At 37.6% G+C, this 19,277-nt stretch overlaps 1 protein-coding gene across 1 annotated transcript in view; it reads left to right on the top strand.

The window, feature by feature from the left end:
- Nucleotides 1–19,277, top strand: part of med27 (mediator complex subunit 27) — an 80,160-nt gene that overhangs the window by 50,181 nt on the left and 10,702 nt on the right. The window contains exon 5 of the mRNA XM_055167767.2: nt 13,454–13,561. Coding sequence (XP_055023742.2) covers nt 13,454–13,561 — 108 coding nt within the window. The remainder of the gene's footprint in view (nt 1–13,453; nt 13,562–19,277) is intronic.

The following is a 19,277-nucleotide window of genomic DNA, read 5'->3' on the forward strand; positions in this document are numbered from 1 at the left end:
AAAAATCACCCAGCCCTATGTCTCGATTACATTCGGAGGTGAAAGGTCTTTTGCCTTCTTGGTCTCTGAGGGCATGTGAGGTTGGCTTGTGACTTTTTGAAAATATACAGCTGGTCAGCACACACATCCATATCAGCTTATCAAATAGAAGGTATAATTTTCAAATGGTCCTTAAAATGTTCATATGTAGGAGTTAGAGCCTTAGCAAAGCAAAGGTCATGGGTTTTATTCCATATACCCCAGTGCTGTATGTTAATATAATAATTGTAGTTTTAAAATAAACCTGCATGTAACTCTTAAACATTTTAATACGTTTGCCTGATCTGACACGGACACGTCAGACAGATAATTGACAATCCCACAGTAAACATGCATTTAAGAGATTTCTTCCTGTTATTGAGTTAAGTAATGCATAATATTTACCATCAAGATGTTGCAATGGATCATTTCTGTATTTGTGACATTTATTTATCAATATGAGTTCAGTGTGCTCAAAATGATCACAGCTCCTATAAACACTTTATTTTTTCCTTGACACTGATTTATACCCTTTTGGTTTGATTTATTACTTTCTGAGATGATGTACCATTGATCAGGCCTGCACGTTTTCAACTAGGTCATTCACAACAGATACCCCCCAAACATGCACACGCCTCTGAGACTTCCTCTGACACTTCTCTACTGTCGTCATGTCTTTTGGCAACGCTGACAGAGAGGAAAGATAGACTGAGGGTTTTGGCAGTCGGGCCAGGAAGACTACAAATGCCCCTTCCCCAGCAGTGGGAGTTCACTGGTTCACACCCACAGGGCACGCACTTCCAGATGGCCCAGTTGGCAGGCCGAAATTATCCATCACCGTGGGGGCTTATTCGGTTGCCAGGCCTTTTTCTGGACAAGCTCTTCCACAGCCCTCAACCAAGCTATCGACAGGACTGTCCTTCATCTCATTCTGATGAAATTAAAGATCTTACCTAGTACTGATTGTGCTATGAAAAATTTCACTTAATTCTTCCTTTAGTGGACATTTTATCATTTAATTGCTTTGCAGCACTTTGGTGTTAGTTATGGATGTTTCTTCAATTTGTGTGCTTCCCTCTTTTCCTATGCTGATACTTATGTCGGCGAACCGGAGGGAGGGTAAAATAACTGGTACACATCTGCCTTTTCCAACAAGAGACGGGTTTCTTCTCCACATCTGCCTCGGTTTAAAAGCCAGTTTGTAAACTGGCACGTCTGTGCAGAGTGAGACGGCATTAATTGGGGCATAAGCCAGAAGAGGCGGCTCTCCACGGGCACATTCTGCCTAACAGTGTTGCCCGATCATAATTAGGGGATGTTAATTAGCATGGATAAAGCATTTTTCAAGGACCCTTTACCTGCTTTTCTCGGCCCTGTAATACCTATAGCTTAACCTCCGTGGCAGTTATTAACTATATGCAGACTAGTGATGCATGGGTCAGGGGTTTTTACAACCTGCGTGTCCCGCTTTTATGAAATTATTTGACCCGTCACCCACCACTGTATCTATTTTTACATCCCGCACCCATGAACATTAAATAGACATACAAGGCATTGTAATGTACACTCACCTAAAAGATTATTAGGAACACCATACTAATACTGTGTTTGACCCCCTTTCACCTTCAGAACTGCCTTAATTCTATGTGACATTGATTCAACAAGGTGCTGAAAGCATTTTTTAGAAATGTTGGCTCATATTGATAGGATAGCATCTTGCATCTGGTGACTGTGGGGGTCATTTTAGTACAGTGAACTCATTGTCATGTTCAAGAAACCAATTTGAAATGATTTGAGCTTTGTGACATGGAGCATTATCCTGCTTGAAGTAGCCATCAGAGGATGGGTACATGGTGGTCATAAAGGGAGAGACATGGTCAGAAACAATGCTTAGGTAGGCCGTGGCATTTAAACGATGCCCAATTGGCACTAAGGGGCCTAAAGTGTGCCAAGAAAACATCCCCCACACCATTACACCACCACCAGCCTGCACAGTGGTAACAAGGCATGATGGATCCATGTTCTCATTCTGTTTACGCCAAATTCTGACTAAACCATCTGAATGTCTCAACAGAAATCGAGACTCATCAGACCAGGCAACATTTTTTCAGTCTTCAACTGTCCAATTTTGGTGAGCTTGTGCAAATTGTAGCCTTTTTTTCCCTATTTGTAGTGGAGATGAGTGGTACCCGGTGGGGTCTTCTGCTGTTGTAGCCCATCCACCTCAAGGTTGTGCGTGTTGTTACTTCACAAATGCTTTGCTGCATACCTCGGTTGTAACGAGTGGTTATTTCAGTCAAAGTTGCTCTTCTATCAGCTTAAATCAGTCGGCCCATTCTCCTCTGACCTCTAGCATCAACAAGGCATTTTCGCTCACAGGACTGCCTCATACTGGATGTTTTTCCCTTTTCCCACCATTCTTTGTAAACCTTAGAAATGGTTGTGCGTGAAAATCCCAGTAACTGAGCAGATTGTGAAATACTCAGACCGGCACGTCTAGCACCAACAACCATGCTACGCTCAAAATTGCTTAATCACCTTTCTTTCCCATTCTGACATTCAGTTTGAAGTTCAGTAGATTGTCTTGACCAGGACCACACTCCTAAATGCATTGAAGCAACTGCCATGTGATTGGTTGATTAGATAAATGCATTAATGAGAAATTGACCAGCTGTTCCTAATAATCCTTTAGGTGAGTGTAAATGAAAACGGGCTTTATTTGTGCTTGGAAACAGCCATTAGATTATACTGCCCTGTTAACTGGCAACCACACACGCTTATGAACCATTGAAACCAGCATGGTCATATTTACTGTTTCACCACCATTGACGAGTTTTCTTGTCAATTATAAGGAACCGCTTCCCTGCGAATGACGAGTATTTCCGGCTTTCCGCAATACTGCTATTATCCACCAGGTGGCAAGCAGCTGCATGTCCATGTATGTTTTGAGAGTCGCTCTAAATCTGATCTCTAAAAAAAGTCCATCACAAAAATGGAATTACCTTTTTTTAATAGCTTTTTGCTCAACATTTGGTGTTTTTGAAGAAATCTTTTCTTTAAATGATGTAAATTCCCGACCTTATTTTTGGTTTGGGGCACGCAAGTTACGTTGCCTCTAGGCCTACGTATTGTAACTTATCAAAGAACTATATTAAAATATTAAAATATATATTTCCAAATATAGGCTGGGAATTGCAGGCAACAACAAAGGTTGTTTATTTTGAGGTTTATTTACCTGCAGGTTATAAGATGTCCTGCACATCACTAATGCAGACATATAACACTACTCTTTGCAATAAATTGTTTAATCCAGGCGAGCGGAGAGATGCTTTTTAGATATAAAAACTGATTATTTTAAATGTAATGCCACAAACTGCTGCTCATCACTCCTGCAGCCGTCCGGATCAAAGCGAGTTACGACCGAGTAGCATCCCATGGGATACTTGCCTGATTTTCAGATGTAGAGTGAAAATGAAAAAATAAACGTACACATAGGTGTTTGCCTGAAACTGTACACTACATGTATTGACTTCAGTTAAATGTATTGAGTTTTGAACCCTCTGACCCAATGGTAGGGATTTTGATCTCTAGTTTTCTATGCAGACTCGTGTCACACATATCCCTCCTTCTGCATTGATGTTTATACTTTTGTTTAATTACATGACTTACTTGAATGCTTGATTCTGATTGTGCGTGTTGTGGCTTCACAAATGCTTTGCTGCATACCTCGGTTGTAACGAGTGGTTATTTCAGTCAAAGTTGCTCTTCTATCAGCTTGAATCAGTCGGCCCATTCTCCTCTGACCTTTAGCATCAACAAGGCATTTTTGCTTACATGACTGCCGCATACTGGATGTTTTTTCTTTTCACACCATTCTTTGTAAACCCTAGAAATGGTTGTGCGTGAAAATCCCAGTATATAGGTGTTTGCCTGAAACCGTACACTCCATATATTGACTTCAGTTAAATGTATTGAGTTTTGAACCCTCTGACCCAATTGTAGGGATTTTAATCTCTAGCTTTCTATGCAGACTCGTGTCACACATATCCCTCCTTCTGGGTTGATGTTTATTCTTTTGTTTAATTACATGACTTACTTGAATGCTTGATTCTGATTGGTCGATCGTAGGAATATGCAGTACAAGACTTAAATTTAGAAAAAGGATTGAAATAGGAAATGTAACAAGCATGCTTCTCTTCCTGCTGGCTCGTATCTTTCCACCCTGACAGAAATGTACTGATTTCTTGTCTCGGGTTTTGTTCACCTCAGAGGTTCACGCTGGTGAAAGTTAAACAATTTCTTGTTAATTGAATTTTGAAGTCACCTTGTACTGCTATTGATTTACAAAAAAATATTTTTCATGCCTCAAGGTCGCTGCCACGCCAGTCCAAACCTCAGGGATGGATAGGCATACGGCAGCGTTCCGAGGGTGGAATATTGACGGTATTCCAGGATGACCTCTGAATGGTGGTTTGTGCTGATGGAGTCAGAACTGGCGTGATGTGGGGAGGTCAGAACAGGTCATATTCAGAGAGGTTGAACGGGGTATTGGAAAACACCCCTTTTTCCTCGTGTTGCTTGATGGTACATTTTGAAAGCGATTGAGATGATCACTTCCTGCAACATCAGCAGTGGCATTTAGATTTCCAACATCGTCAAAGTAGTGCATAATTCTGTTCGTGTACCTTAAAATCTGATGAACTTACATTTTCCTAAAAACAGCTCCTCCAGCACTACTCGGATGGTATTGACAAGACGTAACACCCTGCTAGGTAGGTAGCCAGACTATGGACTGTTGACAACTTTTTGCTGGCGTGAAACCATCAATTTTTTACAAGTCGAGACCTTTTGACTCACAAGTAAAGTGACCAATCACTGTTTTATATTTAATTTTGGTTTTAGGATTTGAAGTGTTTTTGCTTTAAATGGCTCATATTATGCAAAATGCACTATTACAATGTGTTTGGACATAAGTGTGTGTTGGCAATGGAGAAACCCCCCCCCTCTCTTTTTTAATCACCATTAAACCAAACCAGTCTCATTAGACATGCTGTCTTGATTATCAATGTGATGTCACACAAACAAAGCCCCGCCCACAGACACTGACTGATTTGTTACTTTTACACAAAAGCTTTTATAAATGTGTTTGTTAGCTTGTTGTAGCATTAATGTGTCTAAAGATACTATTGTCTCAGACTGTATTCGCAGAAATCATAACTATTTTTAACCGAATGCACTCACTGTCTGTTGGTAAGGAAGTGAGGAGTTGTAGCTCATTTGATATAGGAGCATTTTTGACATGCTTTCAGGGGTGCAAACTTGTTACCTTTCGGCGAAATTCGTCGTTTTGGATCCAAAATAGGTCATTAACATGATTCGTCTAGATCCTATGAGTTTTTGAAAATGAGGGATGAGGGGGGATCTGCGACATTTGCTTCGGATTTGCTTTCCAAGTTTAAGCAGTCTCTGCAGATTGAGCGCACCCAGAATTCTCTCAATCGAGGTTACGCGCCCACGTCACGTTGCTATGCGCATGGTCACAAAAACTGAATGCTAAAATTAATAAGATTTACAATTAATAAATAGAGAGAGAGAGAGAGAGAGAGAGAGAGAGAGAGAGAGAGAGAGAGAAAGAGAGCTTGTGTTTTGTCACCTTTTTTTACCTCTGAGTTTGCACCCCTGTGCTATAACAAATGATCTGTGGGGTATTTTGAGCTAAAACTTCACATACACATTCTTGGCACACCTGAGATTGTATTACATTTTCTAATTATGGGCATAATATGTCCCCTTTAAACATTAGATGATTAGCTAACAGATTATGGACATGTCTGAGACAAAGCTCTATGATGAAACTGTATGTTTCTTGTTCTTGGCAGAATGGAATGTAAGCATGTTTTAAAAATGCATGTAGTCAGCATTTAAAAGGAGTTAGCAGAGGATTTCAGCTTAGCTTAAAGGTATTTATTCTCGAGCAGTTTGAATCAGGATCCATTTTTCTCCGAGAATTCTATGGAGTCTGAGAGGGCAGGACGCTTGTCGCTTGGCCACGTTCGCGCCTGGCTTTTTTCCCTTTCTTGTTCGCGGCTGATTCGAGATCTCACTTGTTGCTTAGAAACTGTTTCTTTTTTGTCAAATCTCACAGTTTTTGCCACTTTCCCCTCCTTCTTAGCGGCCCACTCTTGCTTCAAATAAAAAGTGCCATCTGCCGCCATTGCGATCCAGTCGGTCGGGCGATGCACTTAAGATCAGCTAATGAACCTTTCCAGTACACCCTGTCGTTTACCACATTCTAAGTCAACTTCTTTTCTTTATCGTATTTAGGTTGCTCTGGCCACAGGCCAGCAACTTACTTTTCTAGTAGTTTAAAAGCATACCCAGAATAGCTATTGACGTTAGGAACTGGCTTCACACCTAGCATGCGGCGAGGGATTTGGTGTTTTTCTTTTTTTTCTTCATAAGAAATTGGTTTGAGTCACTTTGGCGAGATGCTATTTGCTAATTCTCTGAAAAGTTCAGATTTCATGAGTGGAAGTTTAAGCTTTGAGATTGTTTTCTATCATGCCAGTATGATTTTGACATTAGCGGTCTACTTTAGGAAGCAGAGATGTATCATCCCACTTCAGAAGAGCAGTATATGAGTCAAATGACTTTGATCAACTGCTGAAATCTGCTTTTAGGGGAAAGACCCTTAAGGGTTCTGTCTGTCTGTCGATCTATCTATTTTAATAGAGTATATATCTTTCTACCAAGCTACAGTATCAATCTGTCTTTCTACCCACAGTGTCTGTCTGTCTAATATATCTATATGTCTGTCTATATCTATCTGTCTATTTACAGCATTTATCTACAGCATCTACAATGTCTGTCTGTCTGTCTAATCCACCTATATATTTGTCTATATCGGTGTCTATCTGTACCATCTACAGTGTCTGTCAGATCTATATATCTGTCTATATCTATCTGTCTATTTACAGTATTTATCTGCAGCATCTATAGTATATGTCTGTCTGTCCTTCCGTCTGCCTGTCTAATCTCAAGTCTCAAGTCTCAATTTATTTATAAAGCACGATTAAAAACAATTCCAGTTGACCAATTTTAATCAGTGCACTAGTCAACTAAATGAATATAATATGGCAAAGATGAATGCACATTTATATATTGATTCAATATATTTTGTGCATTTTGTGGAAAAATAATCAGTTTTTATAATAAATCTTTGAAAATCAAATTATGGATTTTAATTTTTTATGTTTTTATAACCTAAAGATGCTATGTGAACGTTTGTAACAGAAAATAGTATTATTCATATTTCTTGGTATAGAAAACATGTTTTTACCGAAATTAGTAAAAATTGATTTATTGTGTTTTAGAACCATCTCTTTCTATCTGTCTATATCTATCTGTCTATTTACAGTATCTATCTGATCTACAGTCTCTGTCTGTCTCTCTGTCTTTATATCTGTCTAACTAATCTATCTATATCTGTCTATTTACAGTATCTATCTGCAGCATCTAGAGTGTCTGTCTGTCTGTCTGTCTGTCTAATCTATTCATATATCTGTAAATAGACAAATAAAGACTCGGTCTTTAATATATATCTATCTATTTACAGTATCTATCTGATCTACAGTATCTGTTTGTCTATCCACAATGGCTGTCTCTCTGTCTAACTAATCTTATCTATATCTGTCTAAATCTATCTGTCTATAGTATCCATCTCTATTTATCTGTCTGTCTATTTACAGTATCTATCTGTCGTATCTACAGTAAAGTCAGTGTTGGAAATTTCCTGATTAATGAAATGTTTAATGGGCAAGCTAGAATAGAAAAGCAGTTGTTGACCTGTTGTTTTGAATGTGTTTTATTGTGCATTATTTTGCGCTTGTGTGAGTACATGTGTACACAGTAGTATGCAAAACATTAGGCAATTATTTTGCAGCCTTCATCACGTCTGTTTCTAGAAATCATCTTGTGGTCAAACAAGACAAAAAGACCAAAAAGAAGCTCAGCATGTGGGTAAAAATGTCTATATGAAGTTTGTGTGAAGATCTGCGCTTCCCCCGGCTGCTCATCAGTGAGAAACACTCAGCGGGACCCTTTGAAAATCCACGAGGCACATTCACCCAACAGGAGATCTCAAACTTTCTTATACTGTTTAGAGCGGATTGGTTTGGTTTGTTCCAAGTAAACCTTCTTTTAAAACTAAAATCAAAATCTAAAACACTTTAATTAAATGAATTCTATAAATTCCATTGATTAAATAAAATAAATTAAATATTTTCTCACATCTGCTCTGGTTTCTCTTTGTCTCTAGCTTAAAATGCTATTTTTAAGAATTATTAACTCTTGCTTGTGGCATTTCCCCTTTTTAAGTTAATTTAGATAAAAGCAGCCTGCATAAATTATTAAATGTAATTATTTCAAACAGTATTTTAATAGTATAAAAATGCTAAATATATTGTAAATGTGGATGTTTGTGAGGCAACAGTTGTTATTGAGCAAAAACAGCTTCATAGCATTCATATTTCTTGCATTTACCCAGTGGTAGGAAAACTCTTTCAATTTACGTTTAGGAGAACTATGACTTTAAAGGTTGTGAAGGGTAATGGATTAAGGTTGCGAACACTGCAGTCAGCTGGCAGATCGGTTCAGATCCGGGCAGAGGCCAGGCCTTCAGCTGCTCTCAAAGACATGAATTTAATAAGCAAACCTTAATGCAGGAAAACATGTTGCAAGGGCTTACCGAATACCAACCGAGTATTAGTGAAACTTGACATGATTGATCATATCTGCATTTACTTTCTTTATGCAGTACATGCCGTTGAGCTGTAAAGGTTTTGTGTGTGTATGTACTACTGTGTCAAACACTGTCAGAAAAAATGGACAAAAAATGGTCATTAGCTGTGACTGGGCCAGTACGCTTTTAAAAAGTACACCTTTGCATCTTAAGCCCAGAGTATAGTCTGTTGTTTACGTGAAGATACATGCAAGGTCGAACGCACATCCTTGCAAAGTATTATCACTCGTATGTATACACACAGATGTTTAACTTATGTGCATTGTGCCAAAATGCAATGTATCCTCTCAGCTACATACTATATTCTTCTGTAGACGCATGTGCAACCTACACATACAATCTACGCGAGTTTCGAAAATCCGGTGGTGCGCGTACAATACTCACATTTTTCTAATGATGAAAATCTGCACTGTACGCAGACTCTCGCATATACGTAATAAATGGACTATACTTACATTAAATGGCACCAATGGTCCGATTCACGATTTTACATTTTTCTTTGTTGTGTAGGTGTGTATTAGTACGTGTTAACTCATTCACCGCCAGCCATTGTTTGGAAAGTTCCCAGCCAGCATTTCATGTTTCATTCTATCTATTTTTTTTCTCTGCTTATAAACTCTTAAATATGGGTATTTGTCTTTAAAAATATTTTTTTAGCAAAAAGCTGAAATAATAAAATTTTTGTGAAGGAATTTTGTTAGAGATCAGATTCAGAACGATTATCAAAACACACAGAGTTTAAAATTAGTAAATAATGTTTTGGCTTAAATTTTTTTCATAAATTGGGTGGATAATCACGGTATTGTGGATTAACATGAAATTTCTTCAGACACCTTTTTAACGCAAATGTTTTCTCTTAATTGACGAGACTCATAAATGGCGGGGAAAGACTTAAAGATATGCAAAAAGGACATACCCCAAAGTAAACAATGACGCGAGTTATCGTCTCCAACGTAAATCTCTTTTCTTGGACTTCAACAAACACACGGATTGTAGGCAACAGTTTACTTCCTGGGATTGTTGTTGTAGACAAGACCTACATTATCATAATTCCTCCCGCTTCGGACTAAGTTAACTCATGTTAGCATTGCATTGTGACCAAATCTTTCAAACATGGTTAGGAGCGTCACATTTCTGGCTGACGTCAAAGGTATTCAGCCAATCACAAAGTACAGATTAGCTGGCCAATCAGGGACACGACGCTTTTCAAATCCGTGCATTTCTGGAAGAGCGTGAAATCTGGAGCTACAAAAATGTACGATATATGGAAAAAAAATTAACCATAAACCACGCGAACACATGCCCTTTAATACCTCAAAGGTGCATATTGATTCCAAATGCATACACATGTTTTTAAAGTGTACTGCTTCGGTGATGGCTTTTTGCTGAGCATCATGTGAGGATCTTTGCTTTTTACAGTTTTGACCCAACATTTAAGCTAATAACACCAGTATACCATAACACAACTACACTGCTTTTTAAAGTAAATGAGTTTAAAGCTTTTTTAACTATTTGGATGCCAGATTAGCATACAGTACAGTAACAAAGTCTGATTCACACTGAGAAAGTTCATATTTCTTTCTCCGTGTGACACTCCATCTTTTTCATAAAACAGTTTTACGGTCAGCAGCTCAACACGTCTATGGCAGTTACATCCCCTTTAGTTATGTTTACAATCCACTGTTTCTACCCCCCCCCCCCAAAAAAAACAATGATTTACTATTCATGTATTTATTCATATATGCATGAGGCCTCGAAAGATTCTGTCACTGGACTTCAGTCGATCTGTTGGCTTCTCTTCATTGGCTGCAAGGCAATCCATCAGTTCTAATGCTTTTGAAGTTTCATTGTAATGCACTTTTCTTCTTTCGCTTTTGTTACGCAGCTCCTTCAACAAACATAAAGTCTGCCAATCTAAAAATCCACTTGATAGCCGCAGCCCCTGTCCGTATTGCATTATTGGTTTGGCATTTATAAGAACGTAATCCTGGGAAACCTTAAAGCTCAACCCTGAAGTGGATTTTCTTTTTGTCATGCTTTGTCATTCAGGTGTTATTTTAGCTGAACTTTAGCACGCCAATCTCCATTGTCCTCTGGTTTTTCAGACCACCCGAGTTTATTTTCCTCTCACAGTCAGTGGACCAGGTGGGCTGAACCCGGTGCCTTCTGAACCCCTCAGTGCAGAAACAGCAAAACCCATCTCCACTGCGACTCTATTCAGGCCTGCCGCAGACTCTCTCCGCCTGTTTTGGCGTCTCTTTCTCTCACTGTGCCGATACATAAATTATTCTGGACGCAACCGGGGCTCAGTCGAAGCACATTGCTATTTTGTTAGTAGGACAGTGATGTTGTTTGAACATCTTTGACAAATAAAACGGGGGGTGGATTTAAAGATCTCACACTTCTTCCTGTCCGTGTCGCTCTCTTCAATTTAAGTGAATCAGGGGATTTAGGTAATTGTACTAGGATTTCCCGCTTTAGATTAAACCCATTTAAAGCCTGAAGACTCAACGAAATACCTTGCTGACAGCAGATGCTTTAGGCTAAAATGCCTTGGGTAAACAGAAGTTTGGGTTGGCCTGTTTGTTTTAATGGTGAAAAACACTATACCCAATCTTGCATGTTTGGTGTGTTTGGTTCCTAATTTAAACATTTTTGATTGAACTAATGTGATTGGGGATGGTTTATTCAGCTAAGGGCAAATTCAAAGAGGTGGATTCCTATTAACAAATTAAAAAAATTAAATGTGAAAATCCATCTTAATGTTACACTTTGAAAGCTATTATTGTTAAAAGTCCATTTTTGTTTTAGAAAAAAAATGGTTTAAGTTTAAAATGACAAGAGACATAATTGTTATGCAATGTCTGTACACCAGTGGTTCTCAAACTGGGGGCACAAGATGGTGCCAGGTGCCCAGTTTATGACATTTTATAAATGCATTAATTTATCATAAATTCTGTTTCTAAACAGGTCCTTGTTACCACGGGTCCTTGAAATCCTTGAAAGTTTGTGAATCTGGGGGAAAAAATTCAAGGCCCTAAATTGAAAATATACATGCATACATGGGTGATTCTCACGAAAACTTGGTTTTAAAAATGTCAAGCATGAAAATGTAAAAATTGCTTAAATTTACTTTTTTTCCCACCAGACATTGAAAAACAAAGTCTGGAGTAAATGGGAACATTAATTTAAAAACTTTTACTTATCATTTAACACTTTTTGTAACATAATTAAAAAAATTAGTCCTAAAAAATCTCATTACCGCAACAGTCAGAAAACATCAACACTGACATATTTTCAAAATGACATGACAAACCTGAAAGAACATAATTTGGAGATTGTGCACATGCATTTAAAATCAAAGCATTCTGACAAGACAATATTTCAAATTAACTGTAAAAAAAATGATCTTACCTGGTAGCCATCTTGAAGTAACTGGTCCATGTGCTTGGTCACTCAAAATCAAACTTTATTAAAATTCTGTATGTGTGCTTAAACTGTTCTCAAAAAGTGTTGCGGAGGATGAGAAAATCAGGCATGGACACATCATTTTCCTAATTTTTCTTCATTATTATTATACATGAATATTCAGTAAATATTTTTTCTGTCATCTAAAGTAGTCTAGCAAAACATCCATTTTTTTTCTTAATATTTTTGTGTTAATTCGATAAAATTACAACATACCGCATGTTCAAACACAGCCGGACACATTGCGGTACTGAGAATTTCAGCAGAAAATGAGATAAAATTTACAATTATAAATTCTTATGTTCAAATCACACATTGTGCAAGGTAGAACACAGTATTGTGTTAATTCTGATGCTTTTTAATGTTACACATTTAAAGCTAAAATCATTAGTGTCGTGGTGTTTCAATGGTTTCGTGAGAATCACCCAGATACAGGTCATTGAAAGTGCTTGAATCTATTTTATGCAAGAGGTTTTCTGGATGGGAAATCCATATTATTCCCTGTGTAGTGTAGGATAATATAATTAAAATTCTAGACTTTAAGCACACATGCTAAACTGTTCGCTTTAAATGCTTTTATCTTCTGTATGCGAATGTTGATTCATACCAAAATGCTTTTTTGCATAGTTGTGTTTGACACATGAAAACGCCATGGGTTACATATGTAAATGTTGTTCCCTGAGAAGGGAATGAGACGCTATGTCTCCCTTGCCATACTACTTGTGTCCCTGTAACGCCGTCTTTGGCAATATTTCAGATAGCGATATACTCCCGTCTCCCGCGTCACCCATGTCTTTGTCGTTAAGCCTCACCATTGGTTGAATTTGATATACACACGCCTGGAGGTGTCCCTAAAGTGTCACCGCAGTGACGCAGCGCAAGTTCCCACGAAAGGGAACTGTAACAATGTATCTTAAAAGGTAACACGATGTAACATTTCTCTCACTTTAAATGTATCCCCACATTTAGTCCTTGAATTTGAGGGTATTGGACCTGGAAGTCCTTGAAAGGTCCTTGAATTTGAAGTTAACCTAAGGTGTGGGAACCCTGTTAAACCTCGAAAAATACGGCTACTGGCCACACAATTGCAGAACTTATTACCTACTTTTATACTCCTGTGCTAATAAAACTAAAATGATAACATCTCTTATCTATCTTTTTGTGCAGGTCACACTGGGGAAGGTTTTGAAAGCCATTGTGGTAATGAGGAGCCTTTTCATTGACCGCACAATTGTCCGAGGTTTCCATGAGAACGTGTACTCGGAGGACGGAAAGGTAAGATACAAGTAAATATTTTATTGTGTTAACCATGCAGGCTTAGTTTAAGATCCATCTTGTCCACTGCATTTCAGGTTAACCTTATAACTTAGCATCAGTGCTCCCGGCTTAGGTAAGGGTATGCAATCCCTGGATGTTGAGCTGTTGATGGAAAGTCTTTATGCAGCTATTTAATAATTTACACAGTGTGTTCGGTTCTCTCTTGATCATGAAAAGCATGTACGTATGAGAGAGACCCTCTATCCTCACGTCCCTCGTGTCAGGTTGAGCACCGACCTCACATTCTGAAGCGATCTGTACGTCTCTCGAAAGCCGCTACGTTTGAACGCTATTTGGTGATGCTAATATGTGGTGGCCATCAAAGCTTCTGGGACGCTTGATCACAGATAATTATGGCAGCGAATGTGAAACGCGTGCCAGGCTGATTCTTTTGTGATGCACACCGCTGGTCCTCTGGGTCCAAATGCGTGTGGTGAGCAATCGCAAATTAACCTTCGCAAGTTCACGAAAAATCTCGAACTGACAGTCGCAAAAACGCTCACACCAGGAGTTTTAAACTACTGAGTTTTAAACTTTGTTAAGGGAGAAAATCACAATTAAATGCTTTATGTAGAAGTGAGACATATAGACTGGCTGCAAAATTGACTGCATAAACTAGTGGCAGTATTTTGCATTTGGCATATCATTTTTACAAGCAGCAACACAATTTATTTATGCATGTAAATTTCAAAGAGTTATATAATACTATAAACTGTTATTTGCTCTAAACGCCCATGTAATTTTATCTTAAAGGGGACATATCATGAAAATCTGACTTTGTCCATGTTTAAGTGCTATAATTGGGTCCCCAGTGCTTCTGTCAACCTAGAAAATATGAAAAAGATCAACCCAGTAACTTAGATTTGGTAAACCATTTTCTGCAAGTATGTGAAAAAATGGGTAATTGAAATTTGGCTTCCTTGTGATGTCAGAAGGGGATAATTCTGCCCCGTAATCTGCACCATCCAACCATGGCACTGCCATTTAGTGCAGAGATCAGCTCATTTGCATTTAAAAAGACACCAAAAACGACAAATTTTTTCTCACACCTACAAAATGGCAAATTTATCATGCTATAATAAATTATCTATATGGTATTTTGAGCCAAAATCTCACATACGTACTCTGGGGACACCAAATATTTACTTGACATCTTAAAGGAATAGTCTACCCTTTTGCCATATTAAACTATGTTATTACCTCAACTTAGACGAATTAATACATATCCATCTTTTTTCAATGCGTGCACTGTACAGCGCGTCGTGAATGTGTTAGCATTTAGCCTAGACCCATTCATTTCTATGGTACCAACAGGGAAGCCACCAAACACTTCCGTGTTTTCCCTATTTAAAGACTGTTACATGAGGAGTTATACCAGTAAGTATGGTGCCACAAAATAAAACTTTTTTTGGTACCATAGGAATGAATGGGGCTAGGCTAAATGCTAACACATTCACAACGCGCTGTACAGTGCACGCATTGAAAAAAGATAGGTATGTATTAATTTGTCTAGGTTGAGGTAATAACATAGTTTAATATGGCAAAAGGGTAGACTATTCCTTTAAGAAAGTCTTGTAACTTGTCTCCTTTAAAATTTCTTTACTGCACACAAATCAAATTAGACATGAATAAGAGATTAGGTTGGTTAATATTACTTTTATTGATTTCTTAGAGTGCATTGCATTGTGGGATGCAGTATTCTGTGTGGTTTTCTTGGTTAAATAATTTTGCACAAACTTAGTAGGTCCATGCGTGCAAAATATTAGCACACTTTGCACAGCATGCATACTGGATTTTGTAGCTTATTCAAGAAAAAGATATCTGCTTATTGATCTAATGCTCCAAGTAATGTTTAAAATTGATTAGTAAAACATTTCATCTAATTGATGGGTGTTTTCAATCAGCATCTTTTGTCTGCTATAAACTGAGCTCAAACCTCCGTTAATCTTTAGGGAAAACAAACAATCCACTTATTAAATCCAAGTATGGCCTTAAAAACAAGTAAACAAACTAATTCTGTAATTCATAGTAATTCATTTTTATTCATTATGGATTTATGGATTTGATTAAAGCAGTAGTTCTTAAACTGGGAGGCGTGAGATGGTGCCAGGGGGCACCAGTTTTATGACAGTTTATAAAATACATACATTTATTTTAAACTCTGTGTAATTAAACCTCAGAAAAATAAGGCTACTAACCAACAACACTATATTGTATTGTATATGTTTTGTTTTGTTTAATTAAAATTCTAAGTTTTAGATTGTTTAATGTCAATTTTTTTGGGAGAGTGCGAAGGGGTGAAGACTGCCAATATAGTTTTCCATTATTATATTAAAGGTGCAGTGTGTAACTTTTAGGAAGATCCCTTGACAGAAATACAATATAATCTACATAACTATATTATGAGTGGTGTATAAAGCAGGGTTATTATAGTAAACGAAAACTATCACGAAAACTGAAACTATTAGTGAAAAAACATTTTAGTTAACTGAAATAAAATAAAAACCAAGGTTTCTAAAAAAAACTAAAACTAAAGTATAACTAAAATGTGGACCTGCAAAACTAACTAAAACTAACTAAAATTTTGAAAAACAAAACTTGCGTTTTCGTTTTTTAAATGTTATTGGATCAGCAGTTGAACACGGAGTCACTCATATTACCGGATCATAAGCAAATGTTCAGCAGATGTTGCTTAATCATTAATGACCAATAGGTGGCAGACGAATGTCTATTAGAACTCCTGACCTGCACAGCAGCGTCACGTAATGTGTATGACGACTAGTTTATTAAGACAACCTGTCTTCTGCTGGCAAACCATAACTGAAGAAGGTTTAATTATATTAATGTACTGTACATGGAAGCATTTAAATGTTAAAAATGGCTGAAAATGCTGACGGCGACCGCTTGCTGACGCTTTTTGGTTGCTATGATAAAGAATACTTATCTGAAATTTTATATGCTTTTACGGATAATCAACAAATAATATTATATATTAATATTAAGTCAACAAATAATTGTTAGTACAACGATGTCTTCTGGTACAAAAATGGACACTCATAGACAGAACATTAAACTTTGCATTGAATTTTAGTTGTTGTGCACAGACATAAGTTTGTACAAGTAAGATGTGCTGATTCAATTTAAATAATCTGGGTTATTTTTAACCCAATGCTGGGAAAATATTCGACAAAACACACGTTAGGTTATAAATAAACATATGCTGGGTTGTTTCAATGCAATGCTGGGTTGTTTTAACTCATGTTTGGGTTAACAACAACCCAGCATATGATTATGTATAACCAAACATGTATATTTTTATATTTAAATTATATATACCCAGCTTAAATAACAGAATTTTGAGTGTTGGTTGGTGTGGTATTTGTCCTGCCCTTTGATTGACAGGACTAAATAAAAAACGTATTTAAAAAAATCTTATTATCTTATATTTAACATTACCAGATTTGGCAAGGTGTATGTACACAACCATGATATTATGCTAAAGACTAAAACTATACTAAAACTAAATAAAAACTAAAAGTAGTGATTTTTGAAAAATAGAAACAAAATCAAAACTATTTATGCACCACTAAAAAGAACTAAAACTAAACTGAAATAAAATAACACGTTACAAAACTAAATAAAAATAAAAACTAATATTTTTTTGAAAACTATAATAACCCTGGTATAAAGACCCTAAGCCCGGGATACACTGCACGATTATTGGCCGTCCCAGACGAAAGATTGCCATCGTAAACCAATCGCCGCGATTTTTGTTATCTTGGCTCTTCATCGGTGGTCCTATGTCGTACAGTGAGAGAGGTTCAAAGACGTCCGTTTTTCCGGTCTTGCGTCTAAAGATAGCATACGATAGTGTTCTTACAGTGTCAGAAATTCGGCATGATCACCTCACAGTGTGTTTGCTGCTACGACCTGCATACTAGTATTTGTGTACCACGAGCGCATGCTGGTGACGTTGCGCAACGTGTGACGCTGCCGCCGAAGCTTCCGTGTCATCATCGTACAGTCTACATGCCTGTCCTACCCGAGTTTAAACGATCCATGTCGTACAGTGTGATAAGTTAATGATGTTATAAGAGGGCAAAAATCCTGCAGTGTATTCTGGGCTTTACATAATGAACTGTATTGTTTTTATTATCTTAGTATGAGCCGTTTTTATTACCATATGCCGCGGGTCCCCTTACATGGAAGTCGCCATTTTGTGCCGCCATGTTTCTACAGTAGCCCTAAACAGACAAACTGCTCTACAGATCGTGTTTCGTCAATACTGTATTTTGTCTTGGACAACAACATGTTTTCTTTCACGGCTACCAAAGCTTCTCTATTTCGGTGAACGGTGGACTGAGCCGTTGGTTGCAATTCACAATCTTACTGCTAGATGCCGCTAAAATCGACACACTGCACCTTTAAATAATAAATGTTAATAGTGATATCTTTTTATGTTAATTAATAAAGAGGTTCATCTAAACATATTAAATAAAGTATTTCACTATTATCTCTATGCAAACCTGCATACTTGAACCTGCCTTTGAATCGACCTCAAAGGTCGTATTGGGAGTGAGATATAGGTTAAGTAGCGAATATCGACAGGCTTTTTCTCTAAATGCCCTTCCAGGCCTTATGATCTAAATGATGCCACAAAGCTTACCATAACCATATGCACGTCCTAACAGAGCGGTCTGAGCCTCCGAGCACACAAAAAAGAGGGGGTAGGAGAAGGAAAACTATGCTATCAAAGTTGGGCTTCAAAGACTATCTCAGACATCTCTCGGGTAATTTGCGATCCAGAATTCTTTATACTTCAAAGGGCAGCAGTGTACAGAGGTGGGTTGGAGGACAGAGGGGAGATGGAGTCTGATTTCTCTGATAAATGCTGACACCGGGCCTGTTTGATATTAGAAACAGAGAAGATTTTGATTTGTTGCGTCTTTGAAAACTCTTCTGATGACCTTCGATCATCAAGCGTTTTTTTATCGTTTTTTAACCTAACCTCGGACACATATAGTGATGACTGAACTCTGAACTGTCTGTCACATAAGTTTAATATGACTTGTGTTTTTTGTATTCATTAATGTGCGCTGTCTTTCTCTCTGCTTTGCTTTGTTCTGTATTTCTTCGTAGGTGTTGAGTTTGTTTCCAACCCAGACAGCAGGGTTTGGGTGGTTGGTCCGCACAGTTTTAAAATAGCTGTTGATGTTACCTTTTATATTCAGTGAAAACGTATAGTCGCCATGCAGGAGCTTTCAAACTCCAAAATTAAGTTTTTCCATTATATTCCAAGTCTTCAGAAGCCAGGCATGCAATAACTTTGTGTGACTGGAGGTCATTTTGTCCACACAAACTGATAAAGTGCACACTTGAATGCTGTATAAAACGCTTTGAATAAAAGCATCTTCCAAATGCAAAAATAAACATTTTACCATATATACAATATAACATGTAAGTTTTTTGGCCAACTTTTTTGGTCGTTTTATTTTAAAGGGACACTCCACTTTTTTTGAAAATATGCTCATTTTCCAGCTCCCCTAGTTGTCAATATCATTGCGCCTTTTGCAGCCATGTTACGGCAGCAAAGTCCTTGATTATTACACCAGAATGAAAGTATAGTTCCTAGTCTTAGTACACAATGTAACTACAGAAGAGTCAAGTTTTAAAT

Source organism: Misgurnus anguillicaudatus, chromosome 5 (assembly GCF_027580225.2).
Source record: "Misgurnus anguillicaudatus chromosome 5, ASM2758022v2, whole genome shotgun sequence".
In the NCBI taxonomy this organism is placed as follows: Eukaryota; Metazoa; Chordata; class Actinopteri; order Cypriniformes; family Cobitidae; genus Misgurnus; species Misgurnus anguillicaudatus.